The sequence below is a fragment of the Siphateles boraxobius genome, unplaced genomic scaffold (genome assembly GCF_051911475.1).
Source record: "Siphateles boraxobius isolate OS27281-9 unplaced genomic scaffold, OSU_SipBor_1 135, whole genome shotgun sequence".
Taxonomy (NCBI): Eukaryota; Metazoa; Chordata; class Actinopteri; order Cypriniformes; family Leuciscidae; genus Siphateles; species Siphateles boraxobius.
Genome location: NW_027508739.1, coordinates 1,548,330 through 1,571,500, shown reverse-complemented (window position 1 = coordinate 1,571,500; position 23,171 = coordinate 1,548,330). Strand labels below are relative to the sequence as shown.

Genomic DNA, 23,171 nt, shown 5'->3' with positions numbered 1-23,171 from the left:
CAGGCCCCGCCTACGACGGTTGACAGACACAGGCCCCGCCCACGAGTGTTGACAGACACAGGCCCCGCCCACGAGTGTTGACAGACACAGGCCCCGCCCACGAGTGTTGACAGACACAGGCCCCGCCCACGAGTGTTGACAGACACAGGCCCCGCCCACGAGTGTTGACAGACACAGGCCCCGCCCACGAGTGTTGACAGACACAGGCCCCGCCCACGAATGTTGACAGACACAGGCCCCGCCCACGAGTGTTGACAGAAACAGGCCCCGCCCACGAGTGTTGACAGACACAGGCCCCGCCCAAGAGTGTTGACAGACACAGGCCCCGCCCAAGAGTGTTGACAGACACAGGCCCCGCCCACGAGTGTTGACAGACACAGGCCCCGCCCACGAGTGTTGACAGACACAGGCCCCGCCCACGAGTGTTGACAGACACAGGCCCCGCCCACGAGTGTTGACAGACACAGGCCCCGCCCACGAGTGTTGACAGACACAGTTCCCGCCTACGACGGTTGACAGACACAGGCCCCCGCCCAAGAGTGTTGACAGACACAGGCCCCGCCTACGAGTGTTGACAGACACAGGCCCCGCCCACGGGTGTTGACAGACACAGGCCCCGCCCATGAGTGTTGACAGACACAGGCCCCGCCTACGACGGTTGACAGACACAGGCCCCGGCCACGAGTGTTGACAGACACAGGCCCCGCCCACGAGTGTTGACAGACACAGGCCCCGCCCACGAGTGTTGACAGACACAGGCCCCGCCCACGAGTGTTGACAGACACAGGGCCTGCCCACGAGTGTTGACAGACACAGGCCCCGCCTACGACGGTTGACAGACACAGGCCCCCGCCCAAGAGTGTTGACAGACACAGGCCCCGCCTACGAGTGTTGACAGACACAGGCCCCGCCCACGAGTGTTGACAGACAAGGCCCCGCCCACGAGTGTTGACAGACACTGCCGTTCTAACATAGAACCACCCTGGGTTGTGTTTCCCAAAGCCAACTATTATCGCACGTTCCGTCGTTACCAAAAGAGTTCAATGGAACTTGCGACCATGGTTGGCTAACGATGCTTTTGGGAAACGCACCCCTGATCGAGTTCACAGCGAGTTGAGAGTTGTACACATCCGCCATTGCTGCACTGACGAGAATGTCTTCCAAGCGTTGTCGGTGTTGTGTAGCTGGATGTATTAATCCACACAGCTCTGTTTATTTACTGGAGCGATAGGCCTAACGTTACTGATCATGGCAGTAATGAAAGTGAGAGTGCGCACTTTATTACAGTTCATAGGAGTTGTTTTACGGATATACAGTTTACCAGTTTATTAAGCACCCCCTGAAAAGCTGTGTATAATATTTGTTTACTGTTAGTTGTAACGAGTGTTTTTTGTACTTCGCTGTGTATGTTGATAATAATGAAAGGGAGAGGGAGAGAGTTTATGGATAATACTTTAATGCGGACTTCTTATAACGTTACAGTGTTTATTCAGCTCTTACAGTGATTTTCTAGAGTGAAATTGACCCTTCATCTTTTGTGTGATGAACAATAAACTTCATTGAACTCATCTGTATATTTTTACAACATTCGGACGCGGTCCGCTACAACAGGCTTGTACTAATAGTGGATAAAAGAAAGATGGAAAAACAAGTTATAACCGTAATTAAACTAGACTATAGCTGTTCAGTTTCCATACAGCATATATTATCTGGCTCTGTGGGCATCATTGTCCCACTCCGGGTCGAAATGAACACGGCTACTGAGAGTTTATGTTTTGATATTATCATTCCGTGAGATCAGAGATTGTCCTGACACTGACCACGAGCTCGTGAGGCTCCGCCCTCTGGGTCGGCAGCAGCTGCTCATTTGCATTTAAAGGGATACACACTAAAACGGTGCGTTTTTCTGAGCCTCAAAAAGTGACAATTTAAACATGCTGTAGAAAATTATCTGTTGGGTATTTTGAACTAAAACTTCACATACACACTCTGGGGACATCAGAGACTTATTTTACATCTTGTGAAAAGGGGCATAATAGGTCCCCTTTAATGTCACACTGTAAGATCTCAGTTATCATTAATGTCAGATTGTACGACAGTCAAGACGCGTTAAAAACGGACACACACAAGAAAACTCGTCCAGAGTTTTGCATCATCAATCAATGACACGTTCAGTGACGGTGATCTGCATTACACGCGGGATAGAAATGATGGCTACAAAGAAATCTCTAATGTTCATTTTGGTCACGGCTTGTCTTTGAAAATGAAGACAATTTGACGTCGTTGAAGGAGAAGTCACTGCAGGACTGAGAGTCAAATCTTCTGATAAAACTTGATCGCAACGGTCATTAATCAGCTGTCGGTGAACATGTCAAACTAACGATCAAAGACTTCAGGTTTTAGCCTAGATGGCTAAATCACGGCAAAACCAAATCGCGATTTACAATATTAACATATTATAAACATTAACAATCATGATTTTTTTGTAAAGCTACTTGTGACAGGTGCTGTACAAATAATAGGATCCTCCAAATATTTAGTGTGCTTAAGCCCCGCCCCTTCAATATCATGCTCATTTGCATATAGGTTTGGCTGCCACGCCCACATCTCAACATCCAATCAACAACCGATGCACAGAACCAAGCCCCGCCTTACATTGATTCTTTTTCGATAACCTGTTAAACTCAAATGTGCATCACAATATGGAAGATCTGATGCCGATTCTGTTTCATGGGGACCATATATAGATATATAGACAGAGCATAACCCTATATAAGCTAATAAAACATCAGCTGTGCAGTAATAGAATATGCCGTAGAGAAGCAGAGCTCACCTCCTCCACTCCATGGGTTCTCTGGGCAGCTGTTGGGTCAGTGAGCTGTACAGGGCCGTGAACAGGTTCTGATCGCCCGCACCTGCTCAACACACACACACACACACATTACCACCTCATGTTTGTCACTTAAACTTCACTGTGAAACCACTAACAAAAATCTACAGTGCTCCATTCTTTACTCATACATGTTTGTTAATGGTCATGTATTTAAATGGTGCATTTAAAGGTGCAGTAAGCAATTTCAGAGAAGCACTGTTAATATTTAAAATCACAAAATCATACACACCCATACCCAAAAGTATAATTTCTCTATAGCTCCGCCCCCAAATTCATGAACACGCTTATGCAACATAGGCCCCTCCCTCCTAGTGAGTTGACACACCCCTTCATGCTGATTGGCTACAAGTGTGATTTGGTGCTTTGTCCAACAGCGTTTCTAAGAAATCGCTTACTGCCCCTTTCTTATCATGGTTATTATAGTTAATAACATTATAAGCATAAAAAACATTTCAGTTACTTGAAATAAAAACAAACTTTCTCTAAAATGAAATGTAAACATTTAAAGCTTTTTATTTCAGCTAGTTGTTAATTGTCTTAATTAGTTTTAGTTGATGTACTTAAATATATAAAACTGAAATGAAAAATAAAACAGTTTAGAGTTTAAATAAATAAATAAATTACAATTCACACACAGCAGCTGTGACCGATATTCACTTACAGAAAAGTACTGTTTCCGTATCACGCATTGGAAGATAGTACTGTGGTACTTTGACATATAAGATGATACTAAATGATTAATGTAGCTGATATTTACAGGTAGAAATTTGTCAATCTAGACATTTGTCATATTTATATTCATGTTTAGGAAACTCACTAGCAGGCAGCCAATGAACTGTTAGCTTGGGCTGAAAACATTAACAAATAAAATACCAACAAAAAAAAATACTGTGCTAAATTGACTGTATTTGAATGCATCAGGACGAATGATTTTGATTTAAACCGATTCGCTAAAAAAATTAATTCAAACCGATTCATGAATAAGAACCGATTCAGAAGAACAAAACGTTCGGTTAACAGCCAGGTTTACAAGCAATGTCCCGCGGAAAGCTATGTACAACTCATAATCTTTTTTTAAAATCCCTAAAATGTTCAAGCTGACAGAAGGAATATTATGTATCAGATGTCAGTGTGAACTATCACAACACACCAAAACACCGCTGCAGTCGAGCTGACAGTATTATGAGGGTTATAACATCCACTCACAGGTCACTATGGGTTTGTTCTCCATCGTGTAGATGATGGGCTTCTCCTCATGGGTCTCCATGGGTTCCGTTCATCAGCATCAGAGTAATCGATCACATTCAACGCCGCTGATGTATCGATGAGGCCCCTTCAGTCTCCATTTCCTATCTGCTGACACCGAGTGACGACTTCCGGCCCGCGTCACGGCCATGCAGGAAGTCCACCACAATAGACTTTTACACTAGAAAATATGAACGATAGTTACAAAATTGGCTTTTTTTGTACAAAACAATTATTCCCAAAAGATTCTACCCAAAATAAACCTGTACTCCATTCATTATTTATTTTTGTTAATGGTCATGTATCATTAAATACACATCAGGGTTTTTATAGTTAGCTGAAATAAAAACTAAAACCGGGAGAAAACATTTTCGTTTTTTGAAAGAGAATACACGTTAATTGAAATAACGTATTTTATTATTATTTTTAATTAAATTAAAGGCATTAAACAACTAATAAAAATTACAAAACGCACAAGGCTGCTAAAACTTTTATTAAATTTAAAATGAAAACGGAAAATATATGAAAAAACAAATATATATATATATATATATATATATATATATATATATATATATATATATATATATATATATATATATATATATATATACAATATATACATATATATATAGATGTGTGTGTGTGTATAAACTATAGTAGTGAAACTAACTGATGCAAGGGGATGCTTTTGTTACATGATGTAATTTATATGTCCATATTTCTTGTCAGGTGATACAAATCATACAAAGAAACATGAATTTATCGTTTTAAGTTTACATTTTGTGTGAGGAAAAATATCACAAAGTAACTTTCATATACATATTATAAATAAATATCATAATAATTTGGTTTTATTCATTTATTTTCATGTTTATTTTTATTTTGTATTTTTCTAGGGTCCCCAGTTTGAAACCCAAAAGAGAACACTTGTTTTTTCAGTGTAATTTGGTAAATGCATTCTGGAATGATGTATTTACCTGGATGCAACAAAAAATACACGTAAGACTGATACTGCCATGGGAAATTGTTAAATTCAGTTTGTTAATTAAGGATAAAGGGGTATTTCATGTAATAAATAATCTGTTGCTTTTACTGAAATTTTACATACACAAATGTAAATTTCTCAAAATTACTCCACAATTATTGGTTTTTAAAGAAGAATTTCTAACATATTTGGAGACTATGAAAGGGATGAAAAGTCCCAAAGCAATGTATTTGTACTCTGTATTGGAAGACTTTGGTTGTATAATATAAATTTAAAAAATGAAAACTCCTACTCCCATACTTTTCTTTTCATTTATTTTTCTTTATTTATTCTTTGTCTTCTTTGTCACCTATTGTTGTGTATAATGTGATGGGACATTTAATTGTAATCTCAGTCTTTGTTTGCTAATCTCTCGGTTATGACTGGCTTTCTGTTCAACAAGTACATGAATTAAAAACACCTAAATGAAAACGTTGTTGGAAAACCTTTATTTTGAAATCTGCCACAGAAGCCGCCATGTTCTTATGAGCGCGCGCTTCACAGTTCACGCCGCAGCACGAGCGCCATTACAGGTCCCGCAGTCATGCGCGCGTGAGGCAGAAGGCCGCAAGACGATTGATAAAGAATCTATTGAGGCGAAATCGAGTAAAATCGCGTTTCTACCGCACGGATATAAATGTCTTTCGATTGACGTTCGCCATCATCAGATCGGAGCCATAATGACGTCCAGCACCAATGTGATCCAGGTGACGAACGTGTCGCCGAGCAGCACCGCGGAGCAGATGCGAACACTGTTCGGCTTCATCGGAACCATCGACGAGCTCAGACTCTTTCCACCAGAGTGAGTAGAAATGTGTTCCAGATCACTCCGTGTTCAACATAATGAACATTGTTTAACACGTGTTCGGCAGTTCGGATGTATAACAATTTTATAATTTTTTCTAATCAACCCGATTATGTGCAAAATATATCTATAGGCACAAAGCAACCACAGTTTAGCTCGATCTATTCTCGCTAGTGTAGATAAAGCGCTCAAACACAAATTCATCCGTTAAGTTTAACCAGTTAAACGGGTCATCGCTTGTTCATTTGTTTGAATTAATAACGTTCGTTTATCATAGGCTTATCCACGTGTGAGCGTCAGCCCTCGCCATAATGATCTCTAATGATTAAAACAGTGAAAGCAGACGCATATTTTACAGTTTGGGTGCATTTTACGGTAGTGGCGCTTTATTGCATAAAAGAGCCGTGACGTCACGTACGTTTATCTGCGCCTGCGCGTCATTACTGACCGGAAGCACTTTCCGCCACATTATCCTGCATTGGTAAATGTTAGTTATAACAATGTTCTGTAAAAGTCGAAATTATAGCATAATAATTAACCATAATGGTATAATGAAGTCGACAAAAAAGTTGAAATTGACATACTTGGGAACCTTTCACACAGAACGGCACTACTTTTCCGTTGGTTTTCAACGTAAACGCGTTAGAAGGACTTCTTTTTGCGCTCATGTCTCGCGTTTTTTGCAGAAATGGCGGCTCTCAAGTTAAAAAATATGAATATAATATAGAACTCGTTTCTTGAGCATGATCTTTTAGCCATAACGCGTTCTGTGTGAACAGGCCCTAACTCATAATGAGATTTAAAATGAGAAATTATGATTTATAGTGATTATATTTATTTAAATATATTTTGATCTTAATGCGGTGGAAACGGGCTTCCATAGACTTGGGCTAAATGACATGCACTGCATTTGATATTGCATACTCTGTATACTATGAATGAAGTTCAGACGAACTACATCCGCCATTTTGTTGTCACATGACCTACCAGCGTCAATTGCGTCACTTCACCACCATTCATAAATCCTCTCCTGTGGCCTCATGGGATAGAAAAGTGTCATCCGAGGACTTCTAGGTGACCAGAGAAGTATTCAGTATCAGACGCAACAACCACAGCTTATTTCTAGCCGTCGAACTACATTTGGACTCAGTAAATGTTGATTTCACTGCTCAGGCAGGCAGAATGCAGGGTTCTCCAGTAGCTAACTTCTGTTCTGTGCTTTTGTTGTTTTTCACCCATCGAAAAACATCTGGCGTCATCATATCTGCAGCGAAGGTAGGACGCTGGTGGATCTGCTCTGAAGCCGGCAGATCTAAAACTGAGCCGGATCTTGGATCTTTATGACATGCCGTAGATGATTTGCTCGAACTTGATGAATATTTCACTGCGGTGTTTGAAAAACTGCAGGAGGTGTGTGATCAAGTGTGTGTACATCTTGCAAAAGCATCTATATTTTCTTTCAGTGATTCTCCCTTGCCTGTGACTTCACGTGTATGTTTTGTAAAGTTCCACGAGCCGGAATCGGTCGGAGTTTCCCAGCATCTGACCAACACGGTCTTCGTGGACAGAGCGCTGATCGTCGTCCCCTTCGCAGAAGGTTTGTGCCGTTCATGTTCCCTTTCAGACACGCCATCGATCCCTTCACAGTGTAGACGACGACGGCATTAGTGAATCCCAGCGGCCGTCGCTCAAACCTCAACGTAGACGTACAGTTACATGCGTATGATTGTACGCCGCCGTTCAACGGTTTGGGGTCGGCAGGATTTTTCATGTTTCTGAAAGTCTCTTCTGCTCACCAAGGCTGCATTTATTTGAATGAAAATTCAAAAAAACGGTAATATCGTTTCATTTTAAAATCACTGTTTGAATATATCGTAACGTGTAATTTATTCCTGTGATCAAAGCTGAATTTTCAGCATCAATACTCCAGTCTTCAGTGTCACATGATCCTTCAGAAATCACTATAATATGATGATTTGATGATCAAAAACATTCATTATTATTAACAAGGTTGAAAACAGTTTTGTATATTTCTTTCAGGTTTTAATGAATAGAACGTTCAAAAGAACAGCGTTTACCTGAAATATAAAGCTTTTGTAACATTATACACTTCTGTTCATACGTTTAGGGTCAGTGATATTTGTTTTTTCTTTTGGGGGGGGGATAAATAAAATAAAAGGATCAAAAGTGACGGTAGAGACATTTATAATGTTACAAAAGATTCTATTTCGAATCAATGCTGATTTTTGAACTTTTATATTCATCAAAACATCCTGAAAAAATGTACATGACTGTTTTCAACACTGATAATAATCATAAATGTTTCTTGAGCATCAAGTCATCATATTATACTGATTTCTGAAGGATCATGTGACACTGAAGACTGGAGTAATGATGCTGAAAATTCAGCTTTGATCACAGGAATATATTACACTTTACTATATATTCACATAGAAATGTCATTTTAAATTGTAATATTTAATATTTCTGTTCTTTTGTATTTTTAATCAAATAAATGCAGCCTTGGTGAGCAGGAGACTTCTTTTAAAAACATAACCGAATCTTACCGACCCCTAAACTGTTGAACGGCGGTGTATATTTCAGAAATATCAATGAGACGATTGGGAGTGAATCCCCAGAATGGCAGGAGCTCATGTATAACTCATTGCCTTTCCAGTTTTAGTTTAATTTTTTTTGTTAAACTTTTCTCTTTGTCATTTGTGTGTGTGATTTTTATAGTGAACAAGGCAATTGCAGAGCCGGCAGATGTCTGAGTGTGACCCTGTAGACAAATAAAAGCGGCCAGCCCACGTGTTTCCCTGCTGTAAACTATAATCCTCTCTCTTGTGTCTCCAACTGAATTCACTCGAGTTCACAGACAAAGATCGATCGATCTATTCATGCAAAGCACAAATGTTTAGGCTCAAATCCTTGTTGGTTTCTACATTTCTGATTGAACTGCATGCTAATCAGACACGAGATAATCTACGGTAAGACGAGATGTAGCGCATTTCTGCATGAGTGTTTTTGCACACATATATGCACACTATCAGATATAATGATAGGGCTTTCCTGTCCGTATTATGATATTAGTCCAACCTCCCTTTTTTGAGTAAGAAACAGTCTTGAGAATGTTCTTTTGTTCCTCTCCACATGACTGAAAAAGGCCTGAGACGCTTTTTAACGGTCGTTTCTGTTTTTTGTTGTTGTGTTTTCCAGTTCTTTTCCCTGGTTCTGCAAGTCCTGTAAACCAGGCCCAGCAGAAAATGCCACCCAACAGTTTTGTCTTCTGCAGCTTGTCCTGTTTCTCTCTCTCATCTCTCTCTCATCTCTCTCTCTCTCTCTCTCTCGTGTGTGTGTGTAAGTGATGATTGTATTGTTTGGAGTGAAATATGAATTTCAGATGCGCTCGCCCAATGGACTCCATGCACTCACTAGACATTCATTTGTCATTTAACTCTAGATTATTTTATTTTTAGCATTTGACAGTCTGTAGTTGAGTTTAAACTGGGCTTTTGCTGGAAGACGTCTTTTTTTTTTCTTTTCTTTTTTTTTAAATAAAGTTTGTGTCTCAATCCAGCACACACATTCATTAGATAGACGAGTTTAGATGTGCTTTAAAAGGTAAAGGCAGTTTTAGCTCTCAAAATAACCAGCAAAAGCCCCCCTAAACAAATGTTATTTGCATTAGTCATGGTAAGTCACACCATCAGTGGATTAATAAACTTGTCATTTGATGCTGACACCCAAATCATAAACTCTGTTTTGTCTATCTTGATGTCTCTGTGTGCTTTATAGCGAAGCAGCCGACCTGAGTCGCTTGTTCATTATACAACTTATGAAACTTGAGAGCACATCCCAGGGGAGATCCGGCTGTGCTTGCTTACATTTGGTTCATGACTTAAAAAATCAAGTTCAGGTGATAACATCTTGGCAGTGTGTCTAGTGTCATTTCCTTTTTTGTAGTATTGTGCACTTCATGCTTTTGTTAAGGGACCTCATGTGTTAGCTTCCTCTGACAAAGCGAGTACTGATGTCAAATATAGACTTGGAAAAAAAGGGGTCTGTTTGTTTGTGTGTGTGTGTGTGTGTGTGTGTGTGTGTGGTGCGAGAACCGTGGCTTGGTTTAACTGTGACGTTTCTGTCCTGCAGGAGTGATTCCTGACGAGTCCAAGGCTCTGTCACTGCTCGCTCCAGCCAATGCCGTCGCAGGATTACTGCCAGGAGGCGGACTCCTCCCGACGCCCAATCCCGTCACATCTGTGAGTGTCAATCGCTATACCACGATTCGATACATATCACGATACTAGGGCTGCTCGATTATGGAAAAAATCATAATCACGATTATTTTGGTCAGTACTGACATCACGATTATTTCACATGACTTTGGGAACGTGTCGCATTTATTAAGATTTATTTCAACAATTCTAAAAAAAATATCTAAATTTGAAATATCTAGTTTATTGTACTTACAATAAATATTATAACAGATAATACTTTAAGTATTTAATAATTCCCACAGGTTTACCACTTATGATGTGGGAAATTCCCCCGCAAACATTGATTCACTTTAGCATGTCGATTGCATGAATAGCCTAAATTAATCATTTTAAAACTTTCTCCAAGATGTAATTTCTTAAACCGCGTGTGTGTTCAGCGCCGCGTCTTCTCTCTCTCCGTCTCTCAAAATGTGTTGGACAAGGCAAGCGTCGAAACTACACTCTTGCGTTCAGGAGTCGGGACATGACGGAGATGTCACTTGCACAATCGGGCCAGCATTGCATCATAACTAAAGTTGATAATTTTCACTCCTTTTTAAGTCTAATCAGTTTAAACATTCAAGCTGAGAGTTTATGGCTTCGGGGGGGGTGGATGTGCGTGTCATTCACAACACAATTTTTTTACTCGATTGTACTATTTTTTTTGGTGATCGTTGGGAGTCGAAATCGAATATTCCACTTTCAAGAAACGGCTGAAGACGCATCTTTTTCGGCAACACTTGATCCATTAATACTAACACTTTATCTTCTATTCTATATCTATTATCTTTATTTTTTTTTTAAAGTATACGTACTGCGTTAGATTAAACTGGGAAGGGTCATAGCACTTACATATTGTTAGATTTACTGCTTCTATTATTCTGATTTGAACGTCGCTTTAGATAAAAGCGTCTGCTAAATTAATAAATGTACTGAACTCATGATGCGATACTCCAAAACATATGGTAAAAGCTTAACAAATAATGAACTGTTGATTAAAATTTTACATTTGGTATTAAGATTGTGTGTGTAAACGAATAGGCTTGGACTTGGTTAATGGAAACCCAATACAAGACAATAGTCGCATTAGAATAAAAATATTCTGAAGCTGAAAATACATAATTATTTTAGATGAATGTTCTTGTCACTGACTAGATATATTTAAAATGTAGGCCACTTTTTACTGGTGACATTTGGCATTATCAGGACTCACAAATATTCCCCCATCGCATTATTATACATTATATTCAACATGTGTAGTATACTATAAAACATGTAGTACACTAAAACACTCAAATTCTGTAAACTTGAATTTTTTTTTCAAGCACAGTCATTTTTATTTTGGGTGCGCTATACACAATACATATTGTGTTTTATATTGCGATGTGCTTAACAAAATCATGATATATTGTTACACCCCAACTAGCCACGTTTCTGTTACCCTTCGAAATGCGAATTGAAAATACGCCCAATAGAGATGGGACGGTCAGGATATTTTCCCACCGGTTAATCAACGTGTGACATCACCGGCGGGGGTTCTGAATCGCCACAATCAAGAGATTGAAGCAGAAATAAGGGATGAACATCTCATATGAGCCGCTCTGTGTAAAAGTCTTTCCTGGCCATTAATGCTTTTGATAACACGCACACGTCTGCTTCCATTAAAGATAATGACTAGTGCGGTGGCTGGGATATATAAACCTACCAACATCCGTCGCCATGATTTTTGTAATGACTTATCGCTAGAGGAGAAAAATGACGTTTTAGTCGCATAACATCGATCATTTTGCACTCGTTTTTTATCGACATTTAGAAAAGCACAAGTTTTGCGCAAATCTGTAATGGAATGTAACGAGACGCTCGTCCTCATTGGACTATAATGATGTTGATGTTTTGTCAGATTGGTGGTGTTTCTCTTGGCGGTCTTGGAGGGCCGAACTTGGACCCCATGGCAGCTCTTGCAATGGCGGCGCCCAATATAAACCCTCAGGTTTGACATCTTTCAGCTCCTTCTACAATAGCCCTTCAGCAGAAGGATTTGTACACCAGATATGCTTCTCTTTCATTAATCTTTGTGTTTTTCCTCTCAGACTCTGTCGGCTGAGCAGCTTATGAAGCTTATGGCATCCATAGACCCCAAGTAAGTCCATCAATATCATCTAAGGCCGTATGAAAGCAGATTTGTTTTATTCTGGGGGGGTTTTCCCCCCCGGTTTGACAGACAAGGCTTAAAAAGAGTCTTAAAGGGTATTAAATTTAACTCCATGATTCCTGAATATAGCCTGTTATAGAGCTCTACTCGTGTAATTGAGGCTCAGTGTGTTCTCATCAGTATTGGCTGTGGTTGCAGGCTGAACCCCCTCGCCGCTGGGCTGAATCTGACCCCGGGACTCAAGGCGGACGCCTCCAATAAAGAGATTGAAGAAGCCATGAAGAGAGTGAGAGAGGCTCAGTCTCTGATCTCCGCCGCTATCGAGCCTGGAAGTGAGTGGACCGACACTACAGCAAATCTATATACAGTCAAACCTACATTTATTCAGACTCACATTATCAGTTTATTCGCTATAGTTTAGAAATGGTAGTAAAATATGACAAGAACTCTATTTCTCAGGTTTTGTCCGTCCTTCTGTTAGACTGTCTCACAAGGCATTATAGATTTGCGCAAAACTTTTGCAGTTTTTTTTTATGTCGACAAAAAAACTATTCCGAAATGACGGCGTTTCCATTAACCGATGTTATGCGACTAAAACGTCATTTTTCTCCTCTAGCGATAAGTCAATCCAAAAATTCGGGCGGGGTTCGGGCTGGCATCCAGGCTAAACTTTTGGCCCTTTAGTGGTTAAAAAACAAAACTGCATGGATTTTGTGGAAGAACATTGTTTTGGTTGTGCTTCTACTCTGCGGATGAATATGATTATGCTACTACTCATAAAACATTCACTACTATTCTTCAGAGATATAACCAGTTTAGCTGAAAGGATCACGCTGACTAGCTGTAGACGTTACGTGCGTTTCCATTATAGATTTGCGCAGGACTTTTGCAATTTTTTTCTAAATGTCGACAAAAAGCTATTGCGAAATTATGCCGTTTCCATTAATTAACCGATCATTTTTTCTTCTCGCGATTATCATTCCAAAAATCACTGCGACGGGTGTTGGTGGGTTTATGTATATCCCAGCCGCCGCACTGGCCATTATTATTAATCGAAGGAGACGTGTGTGTGTTATCCAGCATTAATGGCCAGGAAAGACTCTTATACTGAGAGCGGCTCGTATGAGGAGTTTCTGGGTGTTTCTCCACATTTCTGCTTCGAGATCTTGATTGTGGCATTTCTGTGAGGTTTAGAATCCAGTATTCCTGTCATTCTTTTTGTCTTTTATGAGTTTAATCAAGAACTCAGTCTCGTATTCTGTCCAAACACACCGCGTCATCAATGTCAGGTGACTGTAAATGCGCAAAAACTGTTTCCATTGCAGTTTTGCGAAATATTTCTTTTTCGAATTGCCTGAATTTTTTTTAAAAATTTTTTTTTGAGAAATTGGTGCTTTTCCATTGGGCTTATTTTCAATTTGCGCGATTTGAAGGTTCATGGAAACGCGGAATTGGTGAATATCTGTCAGCTGTTAAATTTAACTACACAATTAGATAATACCAGTTTAGCTCAACCAGTTACCAAGCAATGCTTTATGTTGTTCAGTCTGTGTGTAAAAAAGTGCATTAGCAATTAAAGAAAATACACTTCAGAAAAACATGATCAGCTCAAAGTGTCCCAATCATTTTTGGTCCCAAATTTTAATACATTTTACTGTTAGTCCACAGTTTGAAGAATTTTTGGGTATAATATGTCAGTTTACTTTATTTTGCTCTCCTCACTTACATAAATGAACTATAGTGTCCTGCACACACTAGTAAAAAATGTCTGAATAATTTGAGGTTTGACTGTATTTTAGTTTTAAATGAGAGCGCTGTGCTAAAGAGTTTTCTTCTTCAGGTAAAAAGGATGATAAACGCAAGCGCTCGAGATCCAGGTCCAGATCCAGACGCAGGAGGTCCAGGTCCCGCTCCAGACACAGGTTCGTGAAGACGCTTTAATCATGAACTTGAGCTGATATTCATATCCAGTCCTGGGCTAATGTGAGTATGTTGTGACCGCAGGCGCTCTAAGAGTCACTCTAGACGAAGGTCTCGATCCAGGAGCAGGAGGAGGTCAAAGAGCCCGAGGAGGAGGAGGGCCGATTCACGAGATCGCAGCAGACGCTCCAGGTCAAGGTGAAACTAGGGCTGCGGCTCAATACGGCTTTACTACGTCCGTCCTAAAAGTATTTACTCTTTTTGTGAAAAAAGTGCATACTTCTGAGTGTGTATCAGAAGAGTAGGCAAGCTTTGGGACAAACTATCACGTCATACAAATACGTGTTTAAGGGTTGCGCTCTCTCGCATCTTATTACAATAAACTGACCTGTCAATCATCTTATCAAAGACAGAATCCTCCACATTTAATTTCCTACTGTGTCAGAAATGCAGAAGCATGTCTTTTTAATGTGGAGAATCCTCAATAGGCTAATGCATAATTATGGATTTAAAAGTTAATGGCCAAACGGGTCTTTATAAAAGTCCACATTATTGCATATGAAATATAACACAAATAACAATAAATATTTTTTCTATCAGGTTAAACTTTGATTAGTCACTCAAACCTTCATCTAAACCTCTCACGGTCGGACGCACGCACATATCTGCTGTGTTTTTACTCGTGTTTGTAGTTCCTCCTCCAAAGCACAATGGGTTGTGGGTAATACAAATCCTATATTTAAAAAAAAAACAGTAAACATAAGTTTACATGTGGTTCATTAATTAAAAAAAAAAATGAGGCCACAAAACATGAATATTAAACTTTTTTTTCTTTTTTTGTTTTACATGGGTACATAATAACAGAATCCAACTCTATATTTCAAATGCATACAATGAATAGACAGGATTTGATGCAAGAAGGAAAATTTATGCTGAAAATTGGACAAGTCAGAACAGTGGCATGCCTTGATCAAACAGGATCAGGTTATTTTATGTTTAAAATAAAACAAACATAAAATCTCACAGCATTAGCTGTAACATGCAAGCTTATGAACCGTGCAGGAAAACTAATACTGGCTTTTGGGTGATGCATAAATAAATATGGGGGAAAACGATTTGTGGCCTTTGAGAATCGATTTCGAATAGACAACATTTATAAAAAATAAACAAAAACTATTAATCGAAAAATGTGCTTCTGGTTTGTCAGGGTTAGTGGTGTGCTAGTGGTCCAGTTCCTCAAAGATGTTTGTTTTGTTTTTGATGTAGAGATCGGAGGAAGGAGGAAAAGATCCGAAAACGTTCAAAAACTCCACCGAAGAGCTACAGCAGCGCCAGACGGTCCCGCAGCACCAGCCGGTGAGTGTAGAGCCCCATGACTTGGTGTTTTTTGTTCCGAATTCCGATTTAATTATTAATTTTAATCATCAAAAAGCCCCTGTTTTGATGCATCCAAAATTGCCAAAAATCATCTAAAATTACATTTTTATTACTGGAATCTGCATTTTCACATTGCGGGAAAAAGGCCCGTTGAGTTTATTCAACCTTTTTTCACAAGTACATCTTGTGAAACTAAGGGTACGTTTACACTACAACGATGTGCTAAAAACGGAGAAGTTTTTCCTTTGCGTTTTCTGCATACAGATGATAATGTTGTCAATACGATCCCCATTCATACAGGTCCATGAAAACGACTAAAAACCGGGATCTTACAAGGTATTTAATATACTTAATACTTAGGAAATTTAAGTCCTGGAAAACCCTTGAAAACAGCCATTTGTATGAAGAAGTACTTGAATTATTAAAAGAAAATATATGGGAAATTTATTGTTAATTTTATTGATAAAACAATCTTTTCACAAAATTAAAGATGCAGTCCGTCTGATATACTTCTTTCCCATGGCTATGAGTGTTATATTGCTCCTATAAATATCCAAGTATATGATACAGCTTTTATTCTTCAAGTCAATCATATATTAATAGGAGAAAAAAATCAGTTTAAATAAGGAAAGCGATATCTTTGTCATAGTATTCTTTCAATGGTTAAAGTTAGCGCAGTCACTGCATCTGCTGCAGTTTATTTGTACCATTTTGTTTTATTGGTTTATTTTTATCCATTTACCTTTTTTAGTATTTATAAGATATTGTTTGATAAATGAGATCTCTGATTGTAGTGCTTAAAGTCCTGGAAATTGATTTTACAGTATCTGTACAATAAAACGTCATTTTGTAAAGAAATCTTACACACCTATAGACTGAACACGCATGTGCATGACGTTACCCTTTTTCACAGATTTGCGTTTTTGTAGTTTACGGTATCATTTAAAAAAAAAAGGTGCACTTTGTAGTCTGTTGTCGTGTAAATTAATAGCCAAAACTCATAAAAAAACGTGTTTATAAAGTGCACCCCAAATTATTGATCCAGCAAATGTTTCTCTCTCCAGCAAACGGCACAGGAGAAGTCGCAGCGTGACTCGATCACCGAAGAAGTCTCGATCTCCCAAGAGAAAACTGTCCCGCTCCCCGTCTCCTCGCAGGTAACACACACACACACACACACACTCGCGTCTCCTTTCTCAGACCCGCTTTAACCCCTAAAACTGCATGTTTCTCTCAGACACAAGAAAGAGAAAAAGAAGGATAAAGACCGCGAGCGAGACCGTGACCGAGACAGAAAAGACGATCGGGAAAGGACTCGTGAAAAAAGGGAACGCTCCACCAGCAAGAAGAGCAAAGACAAAGACAAGGAGCGAGATCGAGACCGGAAGTCTGACAGTGAGAAGGGAGACGTGAAGGTACGATTAATGTTCATCAGCCGTGACATCATCCTATTTTAGAAACTGTTTCTATTTCTTGAGCAACAAAGTATAACATTACAGGTGAAACTCGATAAATTAGAATATGGTGCAACAAGTATTTCAGTAATTCAAATTAGAAGGTGAAACTAATATATTAAGTATATATAACTATATACATATGCATGATTATACTTTTCAGAGGGCTGACATTTCTGTATTTAAAATCCTTTTTTTATTGATTTCATGTAATATTATAATTTTCTGAGATTTTGAAGAGTTTTCATAAGCCGTACGCCATATTCATCAAAATTACAACGATATTCTATTATTTCGAGTTTCACCTGTATATCCTCATTTACTGATTATATGCTGTATTTCATGTTAAAAGAATTGGTAACACTTTACAATAAGGATCATTACGTATTAACTAAAAATGAGTGAAACATTTGTTACAGTATTAATATTTGTTAATAAAAATATTTATAATGTTTATTCATGTTAGTTCACAGTGCATTAACTAATGTTAACCAATACAACCTTTGATTTTAATAATGTATTAGGCATTTATTAATATTAATTTCAAAATTTACTAAGTATTGTTCATACTAAGGTTAACTAATGAGCCTTATTGTAAAGTGTTACCAAAGAATTTCATGTGAGTTTAATTATCATTTTGTGTGATATTTATAGCCATACTGTTTACACCTGGTCATTTCATGTTTTTACTTATCAGATAGTTATCTGATTTGTTAAAACGGTTTCGTTTACACTTGCCCACATAAATGTGTCTCCGCAAAATGGATATAAATCCGATCTTCAATTCCCACGCTATATGCAAGTTTAACGAAGTTTACGTCAGAGAAAGCAACAGATATGAGCTGTTTTTTGTTTTTTTATCATCAGCTAAATTCAATAGGAGAGAGAGCGGCATCAGCACCGGTAAGAACATTTAGTCTCACTACTTTTAATGAAGAAGATGATTGTGTTTTAAGCGTCTGCGACTTGCTTTCTGTTTTATTTGCGGCAGTTTGCGCGTTGGCTTGCTGAAGAGATAAATGGATTAATCTGCAGCGATGCGTGTTGCGGTAGCGCTATAACATGTCCTGTAGTCTACTCTATAACACGCTCTCACGTGTCTATTTTCTAACATTTTGGGAGGAGAAAAATTTACATATGGGGTTTTAACAACCAGATGCGTTTACACTTGTGCTGTTTCTTCTGTAATGCGGCCCAGACCTCCTCCTGATGTGGTTTGAGTGATCAGATTTAAATCCGTCTCAGAAGCGTTTCGGAGGGCATTTACACCTGGTCTCTTCACGATCCGATCTGAGAAAACGCATGAAGTGACCAGGTGTAAACAGGCCCTGAAAGCGACAATGGATAATTCACCTCAGGTCTTGAAAATAAGTTATAGGAAATTAGGTATTCTATATTAAATTGTTTGTCACTCAGTGTGTATTTTTTTATGTTAAAATGGTGTAATATGTATGAATTTATATACTTATCCATTTTGATGCAAGTGCATTTGCATAGAAACTCCGCCCACATGCTGTTCTGATTGGCTGTGATTTTTGATTTTGTCACATCTGGTATAGACAAATTACTTGTTGCTGTAATCTTGCCACATGGCATCTGATTAACAAAATAGAATTTAACCGTTTTAAATAAAGTACCCCTCTAGTCAATTTTATCCCTTAGCTCATCTTTGATCACAAATTACATATTTAAGCGTTTTTTTTACTTGAGGAAAATTTTCTTGTCTTAAAATATCTTGAATGTAACTCGACACCCTTGCCTCCTTTAGTATATGCGGTTCTATGAATATGCAAATGAGCCCTGCCTCCACTCACTCACTCAGAGATCCACTCGTTGACGATCACACGTTGATCTGATTGGTTACAAGGTAGTTTGACGTCAAACACCAGCGATTTCAAACAGTGTTTGACACTGCAGTTTTAAGGAGAAAATACTCCGCAATGGTGTTGACATGAATTTACACATGGTTTGTCTTAAAACATATTAAAAACACCACACGGATGTATACAAACTGGGGCAGTTTGCAGATTCTACCTGACCTAAAAAGCCACAGCATCCATCTAAAAAGCTCGGACGAGGCATATTAAAATGCAGATAAATATCGTAATGCGCTTATAGTGCAAGGCTTGTTGCGACTCTTTCCATTGTTGATTGCGCTCTATTGCAATACCTGTTTCAACCACTAGCATTGCAATACCCGTTTCCACCACTAGCTGTCAACATTACATTCTGCACCTTTAAAACGGCTTCTGAATTCTGTATACTGCAGGTGACCAGGGATTACGATGAGGAAGAGCAGGGCTACGATAGCGAGCATGAAGACGAGCGAGAGAGAAACTCGGACGCCGCGTCATCGCCGCAGGTCAAAGAGGCTCAAGTAGACAGTGCCGATGATGCGGGTCGTGGCGAATCGGATGGAAACAGCGAAGACCAGCGAGACGAAGACATGGACATGAGCGACTGAAACAGCCCTTTCCCACTGATCAGTGTTTGAGATGTATTGTTAAGTGGAGTTTAGATGAAGGAAAGCTCGTCCTAGATCAGTCTAAAAACTTTCCTCTCTGAACTCGCTCATTCCTTTTTGGTTTTTTTAAAACTCTGCATCCTCAGAATCTGCTGTATTTACTGGTACATGCTCGTCTTAAAATGTTCTCTCCGATTTTAGAGCTGTTTCTTTCCTCATGGGTGATGTGGAACGGTGTTATACTGTAAATTTAGTGTAGAAATTCGATTTCTCCCTGAAAAATACAACCATTCGCTGTGTCTGTTTGCAGTTTCTATTTAAAGCAATTACCCTCTGATTAAAAGTGCTTGGATAACATTGTCAAGCAGTGTTTTCTTTTTCTTTTAATGATATTGCATTCGTTTTTTTATAGTTAGCCTCAGTTAGGTGGAAGATGTTTGTCTTTTTAAAGTTGCAGAACGTTTGTGAAACCTCGTAAACTGGATTACTTTCTCTCGCAGGTCATTCAACAGTCCAGCTGTATCTGCTGCGATGTGTTTATCTGTAGTGAACACACCGTCATCATAGACTGTAGTTTGCTAAGAAACTGATTTATCTGTACGGTTTGCAATGTTACAAAAATAAAACTTCATATAAAATTCTTGGCTCCTAATTTCTCCAATGCTAGGTATGTTAAGAAATTATACGCTCACCTTTGAGTCTGATTTCCGTTGTATCCAAGATGTCTTTTTTTCTGCTTTCAATTTGTCAAGTCAACCAACATTTTTGCGGTAATTGAATTCAAATATTCATGCGCGCGGACTCCAATCTAATGGCGCGAAATGACTTTTCACACATTATATTAACGTAATGACAACACAAGACTGTTTTAGTCGAATGCGAAAACGTTGGCCACCTATATTTAAAATAATTCAACAATAATATGAGTCAAAAGTAACGACTCAAAGCTAACAAGTACTATACCTTTACCTGAAAATTGCCTTAGCTTTAGCTACGAAGAAATAGTGCATTTACAATAGCCTATATATAACATTCGTCACTGCAGGACCGTATTAAAGTAATATATAGTTCTCTGAGGCGTAAGAGTTGAATAATCAACGGTCTAAATAGCATTTGCATAAATTCGTGGGATATCTTCCCGCTGAACGGCGCGATTGGCCAATCAGAATCAAGTATTCTATCAAGCCGATTTGTTTCTAGAACTACGTCGAGAATTTTGTGATTGAACCAGTTCCTAACCGCATTAAATTTACTCCAATCTTAAGTTATTTCATCAGCTAGTTTCTAAATCAACATTTACTTTTAAGAACAATTAAATGTGGATACTTAAAACTGGCCCAATTACATTTTAATTGAGTAGCATTTTGACAGTACCCATAGTTTAGATATACAATTCTCTGTACCTTTTTTCACCTGGGTTGTGTTTACATCTTTAAAATAAAAACATGCAATACACAACCCTTGCCACCCCTCATGAGTCTGAATGTCATCAATATCTTAATAAAATAGTTTGACCAAAACAAGTCCTCACAAGAGATTGATACGTGGACATTTTATTAATTACAATTTGTCATGTAAAAGTCCAGCAAGTTCATACAAGGTTCCTGCTGTACATCAAGGAGTTCAATGCATCTGGGAGAAAATCTTGAGTACTGAAGACATAAAGCAATTCTAAAAACAATAAAAACACCGGGAAAGAAGCTGATATTAAAAATAAAAAAGGAATACATCAAAACACAAGAGTTTTCCACACTAGCCAGTAGTGGGGTCATGGAAGTGTTGGAGCTCGTTTACATTCTGAGGGGAAAAAACAAACTCAAGAAACATAAAAATATTTTTTTCCAATGGGATTTTGCTGGTGCAAACATGACAGGATTTCCTTTTCCTTCGGCACACAGCAAAAACACTCCAGTAAGATGTCGTTGCCGTATCACCAAACGTCTCTGGAAACGTCACAGTAATATCTCATTAAACGTACTCGTCAGTTATACATGTCAATTATACTACATTGGAAAACATTTTTTAATTTAAATTATTTACATCCATCTATCAAGGTGAAAAAGTGAACCCGAACCGACGGGATGCAGCGGCTGAAAGTTCCCGTCCATCGAAACGTTCCTGCTACATTTACATCCGTTCCTCCCGGTTCAAAAACACTAGTTATTAGGATGTGAGAAAGCAAAGAAAACACCTGAACACAGCGAAGGAGAAAGTGACAAGCCCATTACCCATAATGCAACAAAAACACAAAGGACAAGCTGGTATTTACACTGTAGAAATGACATATACATTGTATTCGGTGACATACAATTCAAATGATGTACACACACCTCCCGCTTCTTCCCTAAATATACACGTTTCCTTTAAGTGAAGTATACAAGTTTGTAACAGTTGTACAAAGATATATATGAAAACGCGGCTTATGTAATATTTATAATGCCATATTTCCTGCCAGTTACAGTGATGTGAAGTGTTTCTAGCGTATCGTAATGTCCTGAGCTCCACAAATCTTCCTCGTGAAACTCAGTTTTATCATGTAGTGCAGCTGCAAACGAGGAACCCGTTTTCTTTCAGCACGATCCCTTTGTGTCCGTGTGACAAGTGTTTTCTACATGAAACTCGCCGGTCTCCATCCGCAAACGTCTCGGGAGATGGGAGGAGATGGAGACGGGGTAAGTTGGGACAGCTCAGAGGTCTGGGAAGCGGCTGGGATCCTCTTTGTATTCGCTGGGAATCGTGAAAATGGACTCGTCGAACTCGTCGTAACGGAACTCCTGAAAGGTCACGGTGGCTGTGATGGTGGGGAAAACCGGGATGTCTGCGGGCGGGAATGACATCATCATCATCATCATCGACATCATCGACACCATCATCATCGTAACATAACGCAGTGTGTTGGAATTAGTGCTGTCAAATCGATTAATTGTGATTAATCGCATCTAACCTAAAAGTTTGGAAATGTATATATATAAGTGCTGTCAACGTGTTATCGCATAACGTTTCAGAAAAAAGATGCCATTAAATAAGCATTTAAAATATACTGTCTTTATGTCGACTCTACATTAATTTAGAGATTAACAGTGAAATTATTACATAATAAAATATATTACAAATGTATAAAAACTTGTTTTTTATTGCGCTTAAATCGCAGAAAAGATTTGTGATTAATCTAGTTATATAAACAAAACTAACTTTATCTGGACAATAACTTTATTCTAGATCTGCTGTAAAGCCAAAATAATCTCTGTTACTGTAATCTCCTGTTATCACTGTAAAGCTCTATATTGTTAAAGCGCTGCATAAATGAAGGATTCAAAAGTTTTGGATCGGTAAGATTTTTTATTTTTTTTAAATAAGTCTCTTTAGCTAACCAAGCTCATTTATTTGATCAAAAATACAAAAAAAAACTGTAATAATGTGAAGAATTATTACAATATAAAATAACTGTTTTCTATTTGAACATATTTTAATATGTAGCTGAATTTTCAGCATCGTTACTCCAGTCTTCAGTGTCACATGATCCTTCAGAAATCACTATAATATGATAATAATCATAAATGTTTCTTGAGCAGCAA

General features: G+C 38.6%; 3 protein-coding genes across 15 annotated transcripts in view; 1 reads left to right on the top strand and 2 right to left on the bottom strand.

Annotated features, from left to right (window-relative positions):
- trappc10 (trafficking protein particle complex subunit 10) overlaps positions 1-4,274 on the bottom strand; it is a 52,098-nt gene extending 47,824 nt beyond the window's left edge. The window contains exons 1-2 of the mRNA XM_077229835.1: positions 4,100-4,274; positions 2,834-2,915 (exon numbers count right to left, since the gene is read on the bottom strand). Of these exons, the coding sequence (XP_077085950.1) occupies positions 2,834-2,915; positions 4,100-4,160 (143 nt within the window). The 5' untranslated portion in view covers positions 4,161-4,274. The remainder of the gene's footprint in view (positions 1-2,833; positions 2,916-4,099) is intronic.
- Positions 4,275-5,657: 1,383 nt separating this feature from the next.
- Positions 5,658-20,234, top strand: srsf11 (serine and arginine rich splicing factor 11). 13 transcript variants are annotated; one of them, XM_077229810.1, is made up of 14 exons: positions 5,658-5,967; positions 7,434-7,567; positions 10,123-10,232; positions 12,130-12,219; positions 12,320-12,369; positions 12,580-12,713; positions 14,222-14,303; positions 14,386-14,499; positions 15,568-15,657; positions 15,979-16,014; positions 16,743-16,835; positions 16,916-17,093; positions 18,000-18,035; positions 19,402-20,234. In XM_077229810.1, the coding sequence occupies exons 1-14, from the start codon at positions 5,846-5,848 to the stop codon at positions 19,594-19,596; spliced, it is 1,464 nt and encodes a 487-aa protein (XP_077085925.1). In that variant the 5' UTR covers positions 5,658-5,845; the 3' UTR covers positions 19,597-20,234. The 13 variants fall into 13 exon arrangements, with proteins under 13 accessions (XP_077085925.1, XP_077085931.1, XP_077085926.1 ...); XM_077229811.1 differs by having other exon boundaries at positions 5,666-5,967; positions 14,386-14,493; XM_077229820.1 differs by lacking the exons at positions 5,658-5,967; positions 7,434-7,567 and adding exons at positions 8,547-8,960; positions 9,190-9,889.
- Positions 20,235-21,133: 899 nt separating this feature from the next.
- ankrd13c (ankyrin repeat domain 13C) overlaps positions 21,134-23,171 on the bottom strand; it is a 29,196-nt gene continuing 27,158 nt past the window's right edge. The window contains exon 13 of the mRNA XM_077229827.1: positions 21,134-22,414. Coding sequence (XP_077085942.1) covers positions 22,284-22,414 — 131 coding nt within the window. The 3' untranslated portion in view covers positions 21,134-22,283. The remainder of the gene's footprint in view (positions 22,415-23,171) is intronic.